The sequence below is a fragment of the Astatotilapia calliptera genome, chromosome 11, assembly GCF_900246225.1.
Source record: "Astatotilapia calliptera chromosome 11, fAstCal1.2, whole genome shotgun sequence".
NCBI lineage: Eukaryota > Metazoa > Chordata > Actinopteri > Cichliformes > Cichlidae > Astatotilapia > Astatotilapia calliptera.
In genome coordinates this window covers 17,612,040-17,634,036 of record NC_039312.1, presented here as the reverse complement: position 1 = coordinate 17,634,036, position 21,997 = coordinate 17,612,040, and the positions used below count along the sequence as shown (strand labels likewise).

Genomic DNA, 21,997 nt, shown 5'->3' with positions numbered 1-21,997 from the left:
GGTTGTGAGAACTTCGGGAAAAGTTTACTACAAGCACCTTTTCATAATGTGTTAAAGGTAATAAGAACATAGTATAGTGACTTATATGTACTCTATGAAATCTGAAATCCTCAATTTTGTATGTTTGACAAAGTGCTTGAACATGTCAAGTGTAATAACGTTTCACTTCAAGCTGATATCATGCCAAAGTCTGTAACAGTTCGTCCTGCTGTAAGTTTTGTCTTTGGTTAATCACAGCATTGTGGGCCAAAGTATGGCATTAAGGTACTTAAGCAGACTTTTCAGGTATCTGCACCTGACCGGACCATTTATTTTACTGACAACTTTTTACTTTTAGCACAAGCACCTCTACTTTTTACTCCTGAAAAATTCAAAGACTTGTTACTTTACCTTTAATGCATTTGAGGGAGTTATTGATTATTTCGCATCACAGCGCACCTTTCCAACATTAAACCACTTTCAACCCAAATGGAGCGAACAGTAACACTTAAATGACAATCTTATTGGTCTTATGATCCATCATTGGCAGAGGTGCTTCCTGCCACCAGCCAACTGCTTGGGGCCTTCAGCCAGTGAGGGGGAGAGACACCTGAAAAATGTAACTTCCACTTGCGTTAAATTATTTGTTGACGTTGAGATTTAATATTAAGGTAACACTTTATAATACAATCCACAACTAGTTAAATAGAACATCTGTGTGCTGTATTTGGAATTACAATGTAAATGTATTCGCCTACAAATATTTAAAGGTAGGTACACTAGAATAAAAGAAAAATTAAGTTAGACTTGGCTCCATTATTATAAGATCACATAGGCAATTCTTATAGTATTTTTTTTCTTGTAAGTTGATAAGGGAGAACAGTCCTTATCAAAATTATATTGGTAAAATAAAAAGGACAGTTGAATAACAGAACATTCAATATGTCATTAACATCATGTATACCAAACAAAGAAGTGGCTCCATTATTCCATCCTATAAGGTTACGAAATGGCCCATCACTGTTACACTTCTAGTGTGCCTGCCTCTAAGTATTTGTAGGTAAATACAATTACTTTGTAATTTCAAATAAAATACATTTAATTACAGGGTAATTACACCTTTTTGTCGAAGACTGTATTATATAAAGTTATTAATTAACTTGGCTAGCAGAACTAGTGTCAGCTGTGACATGACTCAGTTGAAGTTCCAGGTTTTTAATTTGCTGGTGTCAGATTATTAATAAGGGTGATGAACACTTGTTGGAGAGACCCAGTTTTGCCCCGGCAGACCCTTGATCTTGATCTGCACTTACTGCATGCGTTTACTGTAGAAAGAGGCAAAAAAAAACATAAGCAGGAAATCCAAGTGCAAAGCAAACATTTGTGTCAGAGGGAAATGGAGTCAGTGACCCTATGAGAGAAAACAAAGACACTGATCAGTTACTGTAGCTTAGCGCAAAAATTTCCTTCAGAATGCTACTTTTCACTTTCATGTTTCATGTACATTTCAGAGCACGTACATATTCACTTTTGTAATCAGTACTTTAACTTCCAGGGTCTTTGTTAACACTGTAGTTCTAAGTGAAGTAATGTTTGCATGCTGGTGTTAGAAAACAGACTTTACCTGTTATGAATTATCACCAAATATTAGTCTAAAAATAATGAGCTCACGATGATGAAAAGTATTTTAATACATGCACAGTTGGCACTAATGGTCAGTCCATGGTTTGACATATCATGCAGACCTGCCAAAAACAGTGCGTACAATAAAAAATCTAACAAACAAACCAAAACAATTAACACAAGCATCCTAAATAGTATCTTGAAAGCAAATAAATAATTATGAGATAAATATCCATATCCAGAATTTCAACATATATACACTGTATAAATTGAATCAGCTGTACACTATTGATGACAAAAAATGATACTCAAAATAAAATACTGCTAAAGCATGTTTTAAAATTTAAAAAGGTGAAGAATATAAAGCATAATTGTATGTACACACTTCACAATAACTACCTCAGTTTGCCTGACCCAACCTAGCAAAACAGAACAAATACTGCATGTTTAAAATTGTACAGTAGTGCTACGACACAATGCAAACAAGCAAATGGCTTCCAGTTTGTCTTCTTCTTCTCTCTTCTTATTCTTGCCCAGAAGGTGCTATTTTAATATTTGATTTTTGCTATCGCTAAATCTAACCACAAATGAATCAGGCTTCAAAGAAATCAGGTTCTTTTCTGGTGCTAAATTCTTGAACTCTGTGTATCAGAAGTGAACAACTGCTGTCAGTCTTCAAATCTCAACAGACGGATGTATGGATGTCTGCGAAATGCACCAATATTGATGAACTTTAAAGCCCAGTACAGAGAAGTACCAGTATGAGTCTGTGGCTTCATTTAACTGATTGTCCACAGCTAAACCACTTAAAGTTCCCTGTGCTACTGATTTAAAAATGATTAGAAAATGATCGTTATTTTAAACACCTATTTTTCATGGGATTTGGCACAAAGATAGACAATTATTACACATGCCAACAGAATACAGTATACTGTACTACTCTGTAGTTCCCTGCCTTAATACAATCTGTACTGTGCAAAGACTCATCATATATGCGTCACTTTGTGGTCAAATAAAACAAATACAAAAAATAAAAAATAAAAATGATATAAAAAAACTGTTAAACATGTAGCAACAGTTTCAATCTTGTTGTGCATAACACTGTGCTGATTTGCTTTGGGAAAAGCATGTCTTACATCTGACCTGGCAACAAGAAAATCTGGATTGTGGCGAACTCTGAGAGCACAGAAGTGTGTGTAACAGTGCAGACTTTTATTAGCTGAAAGAATCTTTGGTTAAATCTGATGAGCTGACCACCACTGTTTTTAGTTGATGTAAAAAAAACAAAACAAAAAACAGTAGCTCTCTGAAGAAAGTCAGAAACAGTTATCAACTAGTCTTCCTTCTGTGCTCACTGTTGCTTTGTGGTGTGCTAACAGCTCAAAGAAAAGACCAGGACAGTGAATCTACACCCATTGGTTGCATTTGTTGTAAGTTTGTATTAGAAGGAAGCATTTTTCCTGCAAAGCAATCGTTTCTTTTTGTAAATTTTCGTTGTTAAATGACGTCTAGACTTGCCTTAAACTGTGTGATTTTGCTTTAGGTGCTTAAAATGTCATGTTTTTATTAATCTGTTTTAGCCGCCTGCTCCTGTCTCTGGTAAATAATCTCCTGATCAAATAGCGCCCTCCTGTGGTTGGTTAGGGTCTTGTAGCCTTTATCCTGAGAGTTAGATGAGACAGCAGTAAGGTTGTCCCTTGGCACAGAGGGTCAGAGTTGTTTTCTAAGATCGAGGCTCCAGCCTTTGTGACAGTTCAAACAGAGTCTGCTGATTGTCGATGATGTGAAGATAGTCAATGTAGGCTCGCACCTCTGAGCTGCTCTTCTGTGTTATTCCATTTCCTAGGATGAATAGAAAACGTGTTACTTTTCTGGGTGAAATGGATTTTGTTGACTTTCTTAAAGCCATTGTATGAAATCATGTAAGGCAATGTGCTGGTGCGAGAGGATCATGAATGTAAGTGACTTTGCTCACTGATTTTGTTATTTGCCTTGCAAAAACTGATGATGACAGCTTTAAAAAATGATGTTTCATCATTGCTTTTAGTATGGAAGTTTGTAGAAAAGAAATAACAATATAAACAATTTAAACACTGACCCATGTGATCTTTCTGGCACTGTCGAATGAGACGCACCATGTCTGCTATCATGTGCTGGAAGCAAAATGTGGAAACAGGCATCTTTAAACATACAGTTTTGTATTCGGTGCTGAAGCATGCCCTGCCAATTCAGTTCAATTCAATTCAATTTTATTTACTGTATATAGCGCCAAATCACAACAAAAGTCGCCTCAAGGCGCCACAAAAATGCACAAACCTACCAGCTTTTCAAAATTGACCAGGTTATCATGAAACGTCTTGTTGCCTTCATGAATGAATGTGATATCTAAAGGAGAAAAACATTTTGTTTAGTATTCTCCAGCAGGTTTGTTCTTCCATGTCAGATCTGCTTGATAGAAATATCTCCCCAGCACTCTGCTCCTAGAGTTAGATTTTCTGCAGGGGAGCTGAAGTGACAGAATAATGAGCACACCTTTCAGCAGCAGAGGAAGAAAAGGAATCTTTGGAGCCTTCATCTTCTTGAAGGAGTCCCTGTAGGCCTTGTGATTCAGCGAGGGATCCTGTGAAGAGATTTTTAAAATGAATGAGTCTTATCCAGCGGGAGTGACTGTGTGTTCCTGGATGCTTTTATTAGAGACTACTAACGATCTAATGCGGCCAGATGTTTCCACTGATTTTACAAGTTCAAAGCATCTGTTTGGTTCGGCCAGTACACACCGACACAAGGGTTTATACTCTCTGTTACAGTGTGAATTCATACCATGCTCAGTAAACTTACTGTAACTGTTTCCAGCTCTGAAAATAGCCGTTTGAATTTGCCAGGAACTTTCTGCAGAGAAAATAAAAGCTGATTTCAGATACTTCAGCTAGACATATAATAATGGAAAAAGATGGAAATTATTAATTCCTTTTAGAAAAAGAAAAAAGTAAAGAAAACATCTGACCTCCCATGTCTGACTGAGGCGGCTCACGGCTGCTGTGTTGAGGCCCATTATGATCGCAAAGAAACAGTTGAGGTTCCTCTGTGCTTTACAGCTGCACACAAGCACACAGTTCATTTACTTTCAGACTTGTAACCACAAAAGTAGATGTAGTTCAACGATTTGCCACTGGAGGGTGCAGTATTCCCATATAAAACATCTCACCCTACAGGTTGAATGCTGTAATAACTTTGAACTAATAGTAGGAGAAGCCAATGTGAATACTCGGTAAGTGAATCTCTTATCACACTGCTGTGGTGTGGGAGGAACAATACTAACTGGGCAGCAATCTTTATGAATTTCTTGATGAGCTGAACCCGTTTGCAGAGCGTTGGGCACAGCAGCACCTCGGTCATCACCCACAGCTGGATGTCATTGCATCGCTGCAGCAGGAATTCTAAAGCTGCCGTGTGGTTGCTGCCAGCGTGGCGGTTGAAGGTGAAATAGACCAGCTCTTGCTGTAAAAAAAAAAAAAAAAAAAAAAGAACATTTACTGAACATTAACATCTTTGAAGGATTCAGTATGAAGAGAAGAATTTTTGCAAGTTCAAGTTGTGAGACAAACCTCGTGCACTGCATCAAAAATTGCCCAGTCAAAATCAGTGAGTGCAACAGCGACATCCCAGGTGTTCAAACTCAGCATGTGAGCTGTCCTCTGCTGCAGCTCTGAGTTATCTGTTAAAGGGTTCTGCAAAGAAAAACAAGCAAAAAAGGTTCAGATTTTCCTTTAAAACCACAATGCCCTGAACACCGACATAAACATTTAGACATTTTTGCAGACACTGAATAAGAATTAGTTTTGCCTCAATTTAAATACTAAAAATTAACAGTCTCTTCGCCGGTTTTTAGGTATCATATATAAAAATGCATTTTTTTCTACTCTCAAGAAAATGCATATTTAAAGTTAAAGTTAAACATAAAAATATTATTCCTACCAGGACTTCACTAAGGTCCTTCCTGCACGCATGCAGCCTCCCCACTGACCGTAAAGAACTGGAGAAAACTCGGTCCTGAGGCTGCAGGAGGAGTCTGCCTGCAGGGGAGAAAAGAGCATAAACAGCAGAATACCATTAGAAATCTGTCTGGCAGCATGTACGCAGCTATCACTGGTTACAGATAAGACTCTGTGTGCCAAGCTCCACTTTGAGGTAGCCTGACACTTTAGTGACTGATAACAGATGCTGACTCCATATTACTTGACTCCCTAGGAGACATCGAAGTCAATTATGTTGATTGCAATCTCTCACATACCTATCTGGGCTCAGTATCAAAATGAATATAGAAAGAAACATCAAATATGACAAAATGTTAGAAAAAAAAAACTATAAATGAGAATTTTTTGGTTGGATTCACTTGTCTCCTAAGAGGAAATGATCACTAAAATCAATACACAGTTGTTCTGAGAGATCACCATATCCAGATATGAGTGCTCTCTTTGATAGGGAAACAGACGGACTAAATGGTGTTGAAGAATATGAAAATGACTGTAGCCGTCATAGTGCTTAAACTCATATGACAGAATTTGGACCAATGCGTTAAACATAAAACACAAAAGAGAACAGAGACTTGTTCTAGTAGGAAGTGGTGGCCCAGCACCTCACTCAAACACTTGTGAAGCATTTTCCTTTAATTTGTCACACATTTGCATTTAGAGTAAGTAGTCTCATAGCTAGTTCTGGATTACTCTAATATTCAACTGTAGTGCTACAGTGTTAAGTTGTGAGTTTCAACATTGAAAGTATTGTCATTATTGCTATGCAATGTTCTCCAACCAGTTAGAGAAAATACTATTTACCTCCAGGATAAGTGACACCCACGAGTACCAGCTCCTCCTGGGAGACATCCATCCTTTCTGCCACTGCCTGCACCAGCTCCTGTGCCACCACCCCGGACTGGACCCTCATACTTAGGTATGAGTCCATGGTTATATACACATGACACAGCACTGGCAAAGGGAAAAAAATAATTTCATTAAGTTGTAAGATCCGTTAAAAAGTGCAGCCCACTGCCCATATAGGAGGTTAACATGAAATCCATGCCTCTATCAGGCACAGCAGAGATCCATTGACCTGGGATCTTCTGGTCCCATTAGGTGGGTCTTGGGAAGTTGCCCACTGACCAAGTTTGCACATTCTGGACACAGACTAAGAAATTCAAATCATCTGCTTCGGTGTATTTTGGCCAACTGAATGACCAAATGAAAGACCCACTTTACGACCCACTGAATGGCCCACTGGACTGAATTTGGTGATGAAAAATGTTTGTTATGCTAATTTATGAGATGTTAAAACAGACCCATTTTGGCCGGGAACACTAAAGTAAGGGGGTGACGTGACCACAACTGGAGGCTTATTTGAATGAACTAGCTCTTTAAAAGGAATATAATCTAAAAACTTTTTTCCCCCTTACTGTCTGTCTCCTTTTACTACATGTTTTCATTACAAATCACCTTTTAACTGTGCTTTTGAGAGGTGCTATAAACATTTAATCTTATTAGGCTATTATATGTCATAAGTCAGATATTTGCACTCCCAAATACCTCATTCAATCCCTGGAAAGATTCCCATTGTTGTACAGTTCAGACTAAAAGTCTCCTTTTTTCTTACTTTGGAAACAACGTATGGCGGGAGGAATGTGTGAAGAATGAAGCTTTTTTTTTTTTTTTTACGACTTACCATCCTTGGTCTCCGTCTGTGTTGCCCTGGACTGGAGCCCGTTCTCTTTCAGACTCAATTGGTGGAAAAGTGCTTTGCTCTGAAAGAGAGGAAATGCGTGGATTTTGAGACACGCTCTTACTGCCTGAGAACATCATGCATTTCGGTGGAACAACGGAACAATGTTCTTAGGAGGAAATGTGACTACAATAACCCCGACACCCGAAACGTCAATTGGGAAAGCCAGCTCATGTTGTATAAAATCTTTTATTTCTTAGCCTTGTTCACTTACCTTTCTTTGAGGGGAATATTCCACAGTACTGAAAAAAGGAGAAGAAGAAACAAATCACTAAAGTGCACCACAGTGTAATTAAACATTTACAAAAACAATCGTTGTACTTTGTCTTAAAAACTGATGATGATGATGATGATCCGTGGACCGCAGGTAGTGTCCGTAGTACAACAACGTAACGACCCATGCAGTTTATATAATCAAGGTAAAAGGAATCCATGTATACTCCTCTGCTGTGTTGAGTCCATTATTTAAGCTTGGTGTCAAGGACAGATTAGAGTGCTTGGTAGATTTTAGATCTTCCAGTGTGATACTTTCATTTAATCACCCTATTCCCATGGGTTAGTCCTGGTTTGATGGATAGCCCCGTGTCTATTATCATCCCTCAGCTTTTCCTGGGCTCTGCATCACAAAAGGCATGTTGGCACAAAGCCTGCCCGCAGGGATCTCCTCTCATAGGCCAGCAACGACTGTGCACTAATGAAAAACCTGACTCCCCCTGCCATGTCAAAGCACCGCTTGTGATCTAACTAGCTCTTTTACTCCTCAAAAAGCCGAATCACCAAAGAAGTCGATTAGCTCGGTGAATTATAATGGCACATGATTGGAGAGTGCAAGAAAACAAACAGTCTTTTTCCCCCAGCTTAACCTTCCCTTTGCACAAAGGCCAGATGGAAGTTGATGGGAAGCTTCTTTCTATGAAAAGAATGACACTTTTTTCACTCTGCAGCAGATTTCCACACGGCAGTCAACCTTGTCCTCCCCTAGGGTGGGACTGATTGTGAAAAGCTCCTAAATAGAAGAGTATGTCAGCCGGTAACACCCACGCAAAATCGGCTGCTTTATAAGAGTGGGTGTTGTGGATTTCCCTCCGTGCATATAAACGGGAATGAGATGCGGTCAGATAACTGTAGGAGGCTCGGGTTGAATCATCTCCACTGGTTTTAATGGGCATCAGGCAAGAGCAGCCTCAGGGGAAAAGATGTGACTGGAGGCTGACGAAGGGCAAGGGGCGCATGGGTGTGGCAATGTGTCTTGTGACTCAGGGTTGTACCATCAAAAGCAACATGATGTTTATTTTTATCAACGAAAACACTAAAGCTACTCACAGATTCCAGTTTCAGAGCAACAAAACTGTTGAAATTCATCTTTGATTGAATCTATGTATACATTTAGCAGATCAAGCATGTTTTATTTAATGGAGAATAAATACTGGGTTATTCATAATGCCTTAGTCTGCAATTATAAAAGGTTTTACATGATTTCATATTCTTTTATATATACTTATATTTATTTATTGGTATCTGTGCTTCGTAGCTTCCACAGCACTGTGAATATTCATTTGATTGGACTGATACTGTATATTGTGTTCTGAATATTGCATAATGATTTTATGACTCAACAAATCTGAAACCATACTGATGCGTATCACTGTGTTTGCAATTATTCTCATGTGTTTGGCCCAATCACAGTCAGCTGGCTAGAAATAGAGTCTTGTAAACAAGTGGTGGGACAAAAAGTGCGTGCGTGCTCTTCGAGCTTTTTTCTTTTTCTCACGGAAAACATTTGTGGCTTCTTATTTCTCAAACTTCTTATACATCCTCAGTTCTGGACATTTGAGATGAAGACTTCTGTGCCATTCATATGCATACCAACCCAGAACACTGCAATTACTTTTCAGTTTCTGAATGGATTCATTGATAAGCATCTAAAGAAAGACACCAAGGGGAGAAGAAGCCCTTTCTTCGTATTCAAAGAACAGTGTGTGTTCCAGTTTGAATCCTTCAGCAGTCACAGATCTTACTAGAAATTTTCCACACCCAGGCCTGATGAGGTTCGTTTCCATTTAATAGAATTTGAAAGTATGTCTGTATTAAACTATAGTTCTCTTTCTGTTTCCACCAAATGAGGAACAAATATATGAACTCACTGTCTGCGATGCAGGTGGTAGAGTTTCTGCAGCTCCCCCACATCCCTCTCCAGGGCCGGGTGCTCATAAAGATCATCCAGCACACAACGATAAAGAGTCTGGAAGGAAATGTCAATTTTCATTTCTCCCATACAAAGTTCACCTCCCACCCAGTTTCCACCCTTTTCCGTTTGCACAGTGTGTCCTACCTTCATGAAGAGCTTGACATGCTCGTCTTCTCTCAGGAAGTCTTTGCAGAGCAACATCCACTGCGACACCAGGTGCAGGAGTTTCTGCTTCCTCTCCAGAGCCTCCTTCCGATCCTCTTTCCCTCTGTGTCGCTTGGTGCAATAGGTGGGACTCGGTTAAGGAAGGGAGATTATTTTTCATGTCTGACGTCAAATGCACAGCACAGCGAAGCATGGTGCATGATATCGATTTAGTAAAGGGGCCAAGAGAGTCAGTTATATGAATAAGATGAGTGAAGTGGAACAGCTTTAAGAAGGTAAAACATACTTTGTTTTTGAATAAAACATCTAATTCAGGATCCTATAAAAGCCTATGTGTTCAAGGATATTGTCCCAGTAGAGCTTGGCATAAATCGCTTGTAGACATGAATACTGGGTAGGTTAGCAGGAAGTCATCTAGAAGTGTGTCTGTAAAGAGAAATAAAGATCATTTCATGGAAACTATAACTTCAGAAAAAGCAAAAAAGACTTTACACATCCCATTACATCAGTCATAAGCCACGGACGCATATTTCAGACATGAGATACACGGCCTTCTCACTGCTAAATCAGTGATATTCTGCCACCCAGACACGGTCCACTTTTGCCTTGTAGGAGTGCGACCTTTACCAAAAAAATGAGCAGAATTCCTCAATTAAGCACGAAGCTGACACACTCAGATACTGTTAGATTAATGGAAAGGAGTGCATGCTTGGAAGGGGCTTTATGGATATAGCCTTATGAGCTTCATTCAGTGCTACAAGATGCTGGAGGGCATGCACTCAAGTGACCTTGACAACTGTATGATTAATGTCAGCTGAGCGCTACGTACAGGAGAGCTTTACTAATTGCGATGGCTTCCGTTTTCCACTTTAATAATGTGAGAAGAAGAGCTCAGAAGAGGCAAACAATATGCTAGCGGCCTTTTCTTGCACACCATTTTTTACTTGCACTATCTGCAGTCTCACACATTTGCTACTGCAGGCTGTATCAGTAAGGATAAGCCAATAATGTTAATGTGTCAGGTGACTCTCTCTGACCTGTAATGAAGTCAATATTTTCATTGTTATTTTCTCACTCACAGACAGGAAATTTGATGTTTCTGCTGTGCAATCATGCAATTGTGTTTACAAGCAGTACTTTCTGCCACGGTACCCTTCTACAACCTCTTACCAAGGTTTAAAATGAAAAAGTGTTCCTGTAAATAGATGACACAAAATGGATGCACGCTCTGCATTTGCGTACCTGCAGTTGCATTTTCAAGAAAGACAGCTGATTTTGCTTAATGGGATTTCTTTAATGATCACAGATGAATCTCTCCCAAATTGTGGCCAGCGATTCGTCTGAATATCCTCAGGAACCACTAACCAAAACTGTCATAAAAAGATACACGCAAAAGAAAAAAAAATTGTCTAAGGCATAATGTGAAAGAAAAGGACACTAACTCTTAGACATAATGCCCAGCCACAACCAAAAAGCTTTACAAATCCTATTAGAGCCAACCGCCTTCCAACCCCTCTGTAAGTGTGCCTCACACCCAGAATTGTAAATTCTTCTTTTTAATTTCACACTGGCTTCCCAACGTCTTTGTGTACGTTCTGGTCCACAGGACTCCCTGACATCATTATGTTAATCCAAGCAGAGCAGCTGTGGACACATCACTCACTGCTCATGAGCGGTTACATATGCACATCTTCTATAAAAACACACCTTAACACAAAACCAGAAAACGACAGGAGAGATATCACAACCCACCCACATGTACTGTATCTACTTGCACACACACACACGCACACTGACTGACTGCATACTACTCACTCACACTGCTGCCTACTGCTGTATTTTTTCAGAGCTAAGCTGAAACTGAAACGCTTTCTCATGAGTAAAAGCTCACATGCCGCTCCCCAGACTGTACAGTCTGACGGTTTCTTTTTTGAAGTTGGAAAACAGACCTAGAGGTCTGCAGTTTTCAGTTGGAATAGAGGGAAAAAAACAAAGCGGCAAGATTTAACCCAAACAAGTTAGCAGAAGATGTATTTGCTTCACAAAGGGAAAGACATTGTGTGTGAATTCTGCCGTTTGAATGAAGTTTAGCAAGCGGTTGGGTTGTTTTCTGGCTCCAGTCAGTCATAAAAGTCAGTCAGTTTTTAATATTTCACAGTTAGAACTTGTAGTTGACGTGTACTACCATGTATCATGTTGCTTTCAGACACACAAACCAAAACAAATTTTGTCTTCCTTTTAGCAGAATTACATAATTGATTCACTAAACTACCTTGTCAGTGTCATCAATAGGCTTGTCAATCAATCTGCACGTCTCTTTTGCATTTCAACAAAGCTGATCAATGCAGTCTTTGAAATTTGCATGTTAATGTGTCACTTGCAAGCTTGGTAACCACCAGAAGGCATTAGTTTAGCATTTAGAAAGCTTTTACATGTTTTGTTCTTTCACTTTCAGTACAAATAAACATCTCTCCACATGGTGCATTGGCAAAAGAGATAGGACATCCTCTCATTAAGGGCACAAATGTTCTGTTGCATGATTTTCAATGCTACCAGCGAGCAGTATGATCTGTGCAGAGCAAGAATCAATAGCTGCACTCAGGGATTGGGTACAGGAAAGAAGGCAATGCTGAAGACTTGTGAATGCTAATCACAGTGCTAAGAAAACACTTGCACATCAGACATCCACTGATTGCTGCAGTGGTTCACACTTGCTTTCCCTCAAACATGCCTGCGGTGGTTTCAGAAAAGTGCCATCTCTCGCAAAAGAAGACAGAAAGCTTTGCATTCCTAATGTTGTTTAAACATGGACGTGAGTGCTACCATAATGAAATAAAAATGGCTTTCTAATGCGATGTACTGTATATAAAATCATCAGCTTATCTGAGCCATCCAAGAGAGACGAACCAAAACGCAGCAGCTCGTTGAATGTTGGAATAAATCTTGTTTGGAGAAAAATTGGAAATCTGATTCTATGAGATGATCCTCAGCAGTAGCACAGAACGACAAGGAGCCAGCAGCAGTCAGATTATTAAACATCACTCAGTGCAGATCAATTGCTGCTCAGGACTCATCCTCCTGAGGTCTCTGGCTCTTTGACCCTGGGATACCACTCAGCATCATGCTCTGCTTCATGGCTCCCTATGGAGCATTAACTTCTATACACTCACTGCAAGTTGTACTAATGGTGAACGATGCATAAACAACACAAAGCCCTTCTGGGCCGATGGATTTATTATACTCTAAATGAACAAAGAATAGAATGGCTAAACTATTTGTCTTAGTGGCTGACTTTATGTTTAACTTCATACCAGAATAAAATATTCTAATAAAGCGATAAAAATACGACACTCAACATAGTCTATAACTCTATTGCATCCCTGATAAGACATTTGATCTCCAGTTAGTCATGCCTCCATCCCAATGAGAGATCATCTGTTACCACCTCCATATCCCAAGAAAACTGCAGCTCCTCTCCTAATCTCCTTATGCCCACTTTCTTTCCTCTTCCCCGCTCTTTTCATCAATCTTTCGTCTCCTTGCCTCACAGCTCTCAATTGTCATTCCTCATCCAGTTATCTTTTCAGCTTCAGAAACAGAGGGTCTCCTCTGCCTTGGCAACAGAGCCAAATTATCAAGTACCTGCTTGGATGAGAGGAAATGTGTTGATTTTTTTATTGCTGTGAGGCTGGACTGCATGTCGTGCAGACCATTTACAGCCTCACTGAAAAGATATGAGAGACATTTATCTCTGTCATGGCTTTTAAATGAATGCTCTTAAACTTAACATCATTTCGGCAATCACAGCACATGATTAACCCAGTAATAATGCCCAGAGGGAGAAGCTGTCCCAGCTTTATCGGTAAGAGAAAGGGTGGGGAGGGCAGAAAGTAAAACAGAAAGTGAAGGTAGCTCATTTACTCTTTCTCTTCTCAGTCACATAAAGATACATATGTGACTTCTACATAAAGGTAAAAAAGACTTTGTGTTTTTGCTTTCTAATATCAAAGAAACGCTTTATGTCAGACACAGGTAAAGCCAAAAGAGGGTGAAATGATATGAAAGCAGTATGCTGACCTGACTCTTTGCCCTGTGTTATCCCTCGGTCCTCGTCCAGCGTTAGGTCATTCAGCAAGTGCTCCAGGATCTTCTCGGGAGTCCCTGACACTACCATGTACCTGTCAGACACAACAGAGTCATTGGACGAGTCCTCCTCAAAAGAAGAGAGAGACCGGCTGCTGCTCCATTCCTCCTCTCCCTCTGTGCCCTCATCATCTATGTAGCGAAAGTAAGGGACATCAAACGTGGGCATTGTCACCGGCTCTGCCCGGCTGGTGCTGTCACTGCTGCTCTTTTCCGAGCCCTCCTCATCCTCCTCGTCCTCCTCCTGCTCCACCAAGGCAGCGTGTAGCAGCCTTACCTCCTCCTGCTGCTGGTTCGGGGGCTGTGGCCGAGATCCCATCCTAGCAGAGTCCCCTTGCCCTTATGCCGGCAATGTTGCTGTGGTTACTGCTGCATGACCCCTTTACCCATCCCTCTATCCACCCGCACCTGCTAGAGCCCGTAGTCCACAGAGGTATCCCAGTATGCTCGCAACTACAAAAAAAACCCCTCTCCAGTTACTTGAATGGGAAGGCTGACAGCGCAGCTTTGCCTCACAGTCCCATGCTGCCTACTTGTTTGTATTTAATGTAGTCATTTATGTGCACGGAACTGTGATGTAAGCATGCCTGAGTGAGTGAGTGTGTGATCCGCAGAGGGGGAGAAGGAGAGTGATTATAGGGAGAGCGCTGAGGGAGCGAAACATATAGTGAGAGAGGGAGGGAATCTAGGAGGGGAGGGGAGTGGAGAGGCTTACCTCCTGTTTCTCGCCTCCTCTCTCCCTCCTCCCCTCGCTGATGCAGAGAGCTGCTCTGACGACAATCTTTGGAGAACGAGCACATCGTGGCCCCTCTCTCTCAGACACAAGCGGACTGCCTCGTCACTCTGGGGCTGGGGAGAGAAAAGCAGGAGGGAGGGAGGGAGGGAGGGAGGGAGGGAGTGTGTTATCACCAAGGAGATTCCCCTGTATTTTCTCCCACTCGCACAAATCACCACTGATTTCCATCATAATACTGCACTGTAAGTGAAAGAGAATTTCCATATATCATTATTCAGCCCTTATCACTGGAGCCCATTCAGGGATTAACATAAAAGACTATTTTAATTATTGATTTATGTGTAGCGCCTATTAAATCACGGTTGGCGACTGAAGGCAGTCTATTTTCAAGCTGTCACATGGTTCAACTTTGCATAGTAACAAAGGTTTTGTGGTTTGGAGTTTAGCATAGACCCCCGATTCCCTTGCCAGGTACTTGTCCTATTACCACTACGACATACAAGCAATGATAAATTCATCTCCTTTTTGTCAACAAACAAAACAAGTATTTTTTTTATTTTATTTATTTTATTCATGCTTTCACATGTATAGGGCAATATCTCTGTTTCTATTGCTGGGCATACTGGACAGCCTAGACATTCTCTTAAAGTATCTAAAATCTAACTTAACTAAAGTCGACATCTTAAACCAAAAAGGATTACTAGAGTGTCTCTGAAGTATAAAGATGGCTGACAGCTGCTTGACAATGGAGTAGCCTGGATCAGTGATATTGGTCTTAATGAGATCTTCACTGTATGTTGCATACGCATGCATCCTGAATTAGGCCCCCTCCCCTCACTTTTCACCCATCCTCCCCTTCTCAGCCATCAGTCACTGCAACACAAGCCTCTGTTCATGCAATTAGCTGGGTAGACATGCTGGAAATGGTTGCAGTTTGTGGCCCTAATTGCCTTTTGCCAGAGAAGCATTCAGGGTCGTTCAGTTAAGCATGGCTTCCTGGCACTATTAACGCTTGTCAAGGGATCCGTGGACATAAAGACACACTATAGATGCACGATACATATGCAAATATTTGCATTTAGATACAAAATATAACAAAACAAAGACACACAAACATAGTGTGTCTTTCATCATTATTATTGCATTATCCCACTACAGTAGTTTAGATTGGTGGTACTTTTCCAGTCCTGTGTTGTCTGACTGACTGAAGAAAACTTTAGATATCTGCTAAAACTGCAGTAGCAATTACGTTTTCCAATATTACATAGACAGGTGCTCTCAAGCAGTTTCTACGTTGCTGAAGAAGCATCGAGACTTAATTGTCTTACTACTGGACTAAGGGGCATGGAGGATGACAAAAATGGAATGAAGAAAAAAATCCCATTGAAGCGAAGCTGTTCCTTTCTTCCTGTGGTTCTAGCTTTATCAACATGTGGCATACTGTGTCTGTTAAATTCCTTTAAAGTTAGAAAAAAAAGCACACTTTTTTGTCTCACCAAGCCTGGCAGTACAGCACAGTTGATTCTTGACTATAATTAACATAATATCTCAGTGTATGGCTAATGGGTCAAACAGCAAATAAGACTCTTCACAATTAATTATTGATTGTTTCTTGGCTGCTTCAGACTACTGCTTAGTGTGCACTGTGCTTTGTGGTTACCAGTGTTCCTATACAAAAAACAACCAGGCGTCTAGAGTGGATCATTGTAAGGAGACAGCAGGGCACCGGGCCACTCAGTTTCAAACCTAGCCTTGATCTGACCTTGCTCAAAGTTACTGAAGCCTTTCAAACATGGACGCCATCAGCAGAAAACCAAAAATAATTTTCAGGCCTCTGCACAAAGTCACGTCCCCCTAAGAGCTTCACTGTCCCATCTATGGCTCCAGATCTATTCTGCTGGCTAGAGAGATGTGTTTTATGTATGTCTGTGTGCATCTGACATGCATGGTATGAAACACTTAAAGTGCCCTGGAAGGTCTCAGTCATGACAAAGTGCTGATTTGTCTTAATTCCTCCCAAGCACCAGTGTGGATTACACAGGATGGGAAGAAGAAGACGGGATCCATATACGAGTGCTGTATTCAAATAAACATCATCTCTAACAGATGCTTGATGTCATTCATATTTCATGTGTGAGGTTTGAAAAATAAACAGTGAGCAAGGGAGGTGCACATTATGTAACATCAAGGTAATAAGAGTAAGACAAAATGTGTTCAACAGAAAAGATGAGAATGTGTTGCTATCTGTTCCCCATAAACTGAAATTAAAGAGGCTATAAAAGATAGAAAACTGTAAAAGATCTGCAACCTCGGGATCCGAAAAGCAAATAAATGCAGAACCTAGTGTTAAACATTGCATATGAAAAACCTCTGGTTGCAAAGAGAAGTCAAATTGTACAGAACTCCTGTTGACTTGAGGTATGATCTCAGTAAACATCGTCTTGAGTAATCTTTAGTCTCAATCACTATTTTTTTAGCTATAATAAAGCATGGACTTCTTTTATTGTCTCATTTAAAGCAAAATATGATGAGTGGCTATAAACTATAACGCAATATGTTTTAGGTTAAAACAGAGTGCCTAACATCCACAGTCTTTCTGCATCAGAGACTCTGACATGCAGCACTCTGTATATTAAGCACCCCTTTTCCCACCAGCTGGGATTTAACTGATTCCTAAACACTTTGATGTCTGTGTTTAGATATCTGTATGAGTCACGTTTTACAGGACTAGCAGCATCATTAGATTACTTATAAGATGAGGAACACTAGAGAATCATCTCACATAATGTTAATATTTCCAGAAAATGTCAAGTGTTAAATGTACTGTGTATTCTACACTGTAAAAATAAATCGTGATATAAAAGTATTTTACTGTGTATTTTATAGTTTTGTGCTGTTCTTCTAGAATATCATTAAATTCACATAAATAGACTGATTTTACATTTCAAATGTAAATTAACGTAAAATCACTGTAAATGTAATAAAACATAATTTTCCTGTTTTTTAAATGTATCTGTCTGTACATTTGCATATTTAGATTGTTAAAATACATTCACAAATGTATCATAATTTCACAAATATTTGTCCGTTATTTGAAAGACTGAACTGTTGAATTCAAATGTAATGCTATGGAAAAATATATAAAATGATTCGTATAAACTTTTTTTACATCAAATAATTACTATTATTGTTGTTATTTAGGGTGATCGTGGCTCAAGAGTTGGCAGTTCGCCTCGTAATCAGAAGGTTGCTGGTTCGAGCCCCGGCTTGGACACTCTCGGTCATTGTGCCCTTGGACAAGACGCTTCACCTACCACCTACTGGTGATGGCCAGAGGGGAATTGTAAAGTACTATATGAATGCGATCCACTGTTATTTAAACCAACTGTTAACTGTATATCTCTGTACATTTAAGTATTATTATTCATATTGCCACATTCATTGACCTTTTTTATAGGTAATTTCATTGTTTAATCACGTTAAATTGTTCCTAATTTAATGTTTAAAAGCACTTGAAAAAGGCAAAATCCGATGTAAAATAAGGGCAACAAACTGTATTGTCATTACTGAAAATAATGGGAAAATTATTTTCTGTTATTTTATGGTATTATTTTGGCGCCCCAGCTGCTGGAATATTACTGTTTTTTTAGGATTTGTTTTTTTTTTACGGTGTAGTGTTAAGTGTACTTTACCATACCTGGCTATTATTTCTGGCATTATAAATGACACACAGACATATATACTCAGCCTTTTTTACAGTCATAATTTGACAAACTTTGCATATGTACAATATTGTGCAAATCATTGCCAAGCTGAAAAATGAAGCCATTGCCAATCAGACATTTCCAGATGGTGGATCAAAATCTGACTGTACTCATTTTCATAATTCCATCAGGTTTGCTAAGATCCCCCAATGAGAACCAACAGCTTGTATTGCAGGAGGGCATATATAGATATAGGCCCAGAAGGGAACTGCATTAGGTGTGGTTCTATTCCTGAATTCAGGAATAAATTTTCATTAATTTAAAATTGCTTCTGTGGTAAGTTTCTGTTGAGACACAAGCACTGATTCATTCCTTGAGTTCTTTATTTATTTATTTATAATTTATAGGTCAGTGTTAGGGATTGTTCCTTCTAAAAATGGTCAGGAACAGGGACTGGACTGAAAAATGAAAATGAGTGAGAAAACAACCAATGTCCAAAGAAAGCCTGAGAAACTATTGCTCAAGACCACTTTTAAAAATTACTAAAAAGTCTTGATCCTTGGAAACAAATATAAAGAAATGAATGGTGGCTCAGTACTGTGCTCAGTATGTCACTAAAGAAACAAACGTAAAACACTGTTGTTATGTAGCTCTAACATTTGATCATCCACAGACTGGCAGCAGCTGCAGGCGACAGGCTGTTACTGAAAGTGCACGGTGATAAGGAGAGCTTGCCTCATGGTGGAGAAAAGGTCATGACGCTCGGGAATCCACCCTGAAAACATACAATGTCTTGGCATGATGACTTGCGTCATTTCTTCCTGCAATTGTTCAGCAGGTCAACGCACAGACACAGCTGGCAGGAAGAGAGAAGCTGAGCCCACCATAAAGCTAGCCAATCAGATTGCTCCTATACAGGTGATGTAATAGTTTTAAAAGTGTGGAGGCTGACGTGCACATACAACACTTCTTGTTGTATTTGAATTTCTTTTTACACACGTTTTGAACAGCATCCCAACTTTTTGAGAACTGGGGTTGTAAACACAGGCATAGTGATTCATCTTATAGATACAATCTATTTTGACATCTATTCTTGCGTCTAAAATGGTCTTTTTTCTCATATTTAATGAGACACTTCTTGCAATCTGCACATAATTTAAGTGGCAACACTAATCTTTAGATAAGGTGGAGACACTATAGAACGTAAGGAGACCGATTAAAAAAAAACAAGACTGCAAATTCACTTCAGTTTGATTAATGGGATGCTACACAGACTGCAATGCTTGCATAAAACACTGCAGTATAATCCTGAGTGAATGTAACTAAGGATGCAGACTCCACTTGCTTTCACTCATGGGGAAAGCTTGCTAACAGAGTCAGATTTATAATTAAATAAAGTGGAGCATCAAATATGTTGAACTAAAGCTGCGTTTTCGTTTCGATGCATTTACATGCTGCAACAAACAAAAGTTGTAGAAATATCTGCTCTGTCTGCCGATGTGTCATGTATCTCACCTCACTTGTCCTTTCTGGGTTCTTGCTGTGGTTTTGCAGAAAGCGACAGCCATCCTTGGCCAGTCTCTGGACCATCTCCAGTCTGGACAGGTCCTCCTTGTCATGCAGGATGCTCTTGTTCCCATGATGCAGCCCAGGGGACACAGAGAACATGTATCTGAGGCCACAGTCCCACGACATTGCCGACTGATTACTGGCTGCTGGCTTTCCACCAGGAACAACAGCAGAATTCCTGAACATGGGCTTACACAACTCGTAAAAAATGCCTAACAGAGGTGAGCAGCTCAAGAATGAGTGTAGGCTATATGTACGAGTTGTGAATTTCTGTCATCACAGCCTGAGTAGATTCCAGTTGCTGTACACCTCAGTCAAGTCTACAGGCGCATCAGTTGAACTCCAGGTATCGCTCTGTGTGGTTGGCTGTACTGAGAGTGAATGACAGAGTTCTCCTCTCCGTCCTTCTGGTGCTTTTCAGCACCCGGGCAGGGAGGGAGTGAGTTAAGGACACGGTGGGTTCAGGAAACATCTGGTGAGCCAGACAGACCCAAAAAGGAAGTTTAAAAATCTCCCGAAAGCAGGAGAGAGTTAAGATTCAGGATAGGGCAGGGTACTTCACACTAGAAGGTCAAACTCTTGTTAGGGTGGAGATGTACTACGTGTGAGGCAAACAATACTTAACCGCTTTATTTTTAGTTAGGGTGAGGTAATGTAATGGCGCCCATAAGAAGCTCGTAAAGTCAGAGCAAAAGCTACAGATCTGTCACAGAAAGTTACTGACATATTCAGGTGGATGTGTAAACATCAGAGCATTTACCTGCTGTATATAAAGTGGAGCAAGCATTAGAATTTTGAGTAATCAAAACTCTTTATCACTCATCTAGATAGCTGCTGATTACAGTGAACAGTGAACAGAGTTTCCAGTTTTTTATGTGATATATTGCAAATTGAGGCTGGATCTCGGGGAGTTCATCAGACAAGAGATCAACTTATGCTGGGAACTTACAAACGGCTTCATTTAACATTCGGTATTCTGTAACATTTTTGAGTCTCTAATTAATCTCCAAATGATTTATTGAATTTCTCAGTCAATCGTTGGTGTGTAAAATATCAGTAGACCTATACAGAGGATCTGAAACCCAGGCATGTTTGAAGCTTTTGTGGGAATAATTACATTTTTGATTTATTCATTTATGGCCAGTGAAGCTGATTAATCAACTGTTTGTTTGGGACACTTCATTTGAAACTATACGTTTCTCTAATAGGACGATAATGAAAAAAGAAGAAGAGAAAACTAACAAAGAAAAAAAGCCCTTTAATCACCCTGCAGACTATTGCTGCAAGTGTCCATTTTTATTACAGAGCTCTAAGTTGTCCAACTAAGATGTCCAACTGCAATTGCTGTCAGTGTGCTTAGTGAACTTGCAGAGGGATCAGTGTGACCCGACATGTATCGATCAAAGAAAAACAAGGACATTAAATCTCAGTATGGGCAACATTTTATCTATTATCATTATATCTTTTTTCCCCTCTGTCAGCGGTGTGATGCTTGACTGGGTCCTTGCAAAGCCATTCAGCTGTGCTGCCATCCCAAACTGCTGATACAGCAAACTGCAGAATGAGAAAAGGTCCCCATCTCTAAGTGGTGTTTCTCTTTCATGTGAGGACGAGTCCTATCATTCCACTGCGGCCTTTTTGTTCTTTTAATGTAAGTGATTGGCACGACACCAATTGCACTCCTCCTGCAGAGTACATATTAGACTTATTACAATAGGTAACTCTTCCTTTAAGTCCTCTTAAAATCTTTTTTAAATGAAAAGAAAAAAATTACCAAATACTAAGTAAATGAACTAATATGACCACATCCTTGGTTTGTACGAGACTTAATTACATTACTGTATGTGGCTGTCTTTGCGCATTTGCTTTTGTGATACCACTGTAGGAAGAAAGTGAACGTGTTACATCGGGACAAAGCCAGGGTGACAAACCTAGTTTTAATGTGCTACCACTGACCCAGTTTTTCAAGTAAACGAATTGCAAAGTGAAGATGCCTAAAGCCAAAATTGTAAGGCAGCTCTGTGTGCTACTAGTGTCTTTAACCAGGGACTGCCATGACAACCATGGGAGGAACTCTACTGCAGGCGCGCAGCGCTGCAACAGACTAAAGAAAATGAC

General features: G+C 39.9%; 1 protein-coding gene across 1 annotated transcript; it reads right to left on the bottom strand.

The window, feature by feature from the left end:
* Positions 1 to 1,652: 1,652 nt before the first annotated feature.
* rapgef5b (Rap guanine nucleotide exchange factor (GEF) 5b) lies at positions 1,653 to 20,266 on the bottom strand. The gene is made up of 18 exons (XM_026185357.1): positions 19,826 to 20,266; positions 14,586 to 14,719; positions 13,805 to 13,905; positions 10,075 to 10,153; positions 9,707 to 9,851; positions 9,519 to 9,616; positions 7,589 to 7,616; positions 7,318 to 7,396; positions 6,438 to 6,587; positions 5,578 to 5,675; positions 5,208 to 5,330; positions 4,922 to 5,100; positions 4,607 to 4,697; positions 4,441 to 4,491; positions 4,135 to 4,222; positions 3,923 to 3,987; positions 3,701 to 3,755; positions 1,653 to 3,444 (listed from the first exon to the last, which is right to left on the bottom strand). Exons 1-18 carry the CDS (start codon positions 20,063 to 20,065, stop codon positions 3,326 to 3,328), a joined length of 1,923 nt encoding a protein of 640 aa, XP_026041142.1. The 5' UTR covers positions 20,066 to 20,266; the 3' UTR covers positions 1,653 to 3,325.
* Between the last annotated feature and the right edge of the window lie 1,731 nt (positions 20,267 to 21,997).

Coding starts and splice junctions, on each gene's coding strand:
- rapgef5b (XM_026185357.1), bottom strand. CDS start 20,065: ATGTTCAGGAATTCTGCTGTTGTTCCTGGTGGAAAGCCAGCAGCCAGT. Junction 14,720..19,825: donor ACCCAGAAAGGACAAGTGAG/GTGAGATACATG, acceptor TTCTCTCCCCAG/CCCCAGAGTGACGAGGCAGT. Junction 13,906..14,585: donor GAGGAGGCGAGAAACAGGAG/GTAAGCCTCTCC, acceptor TGTGTCTGACAG/GTACATGGTAGTGTCAGGGA.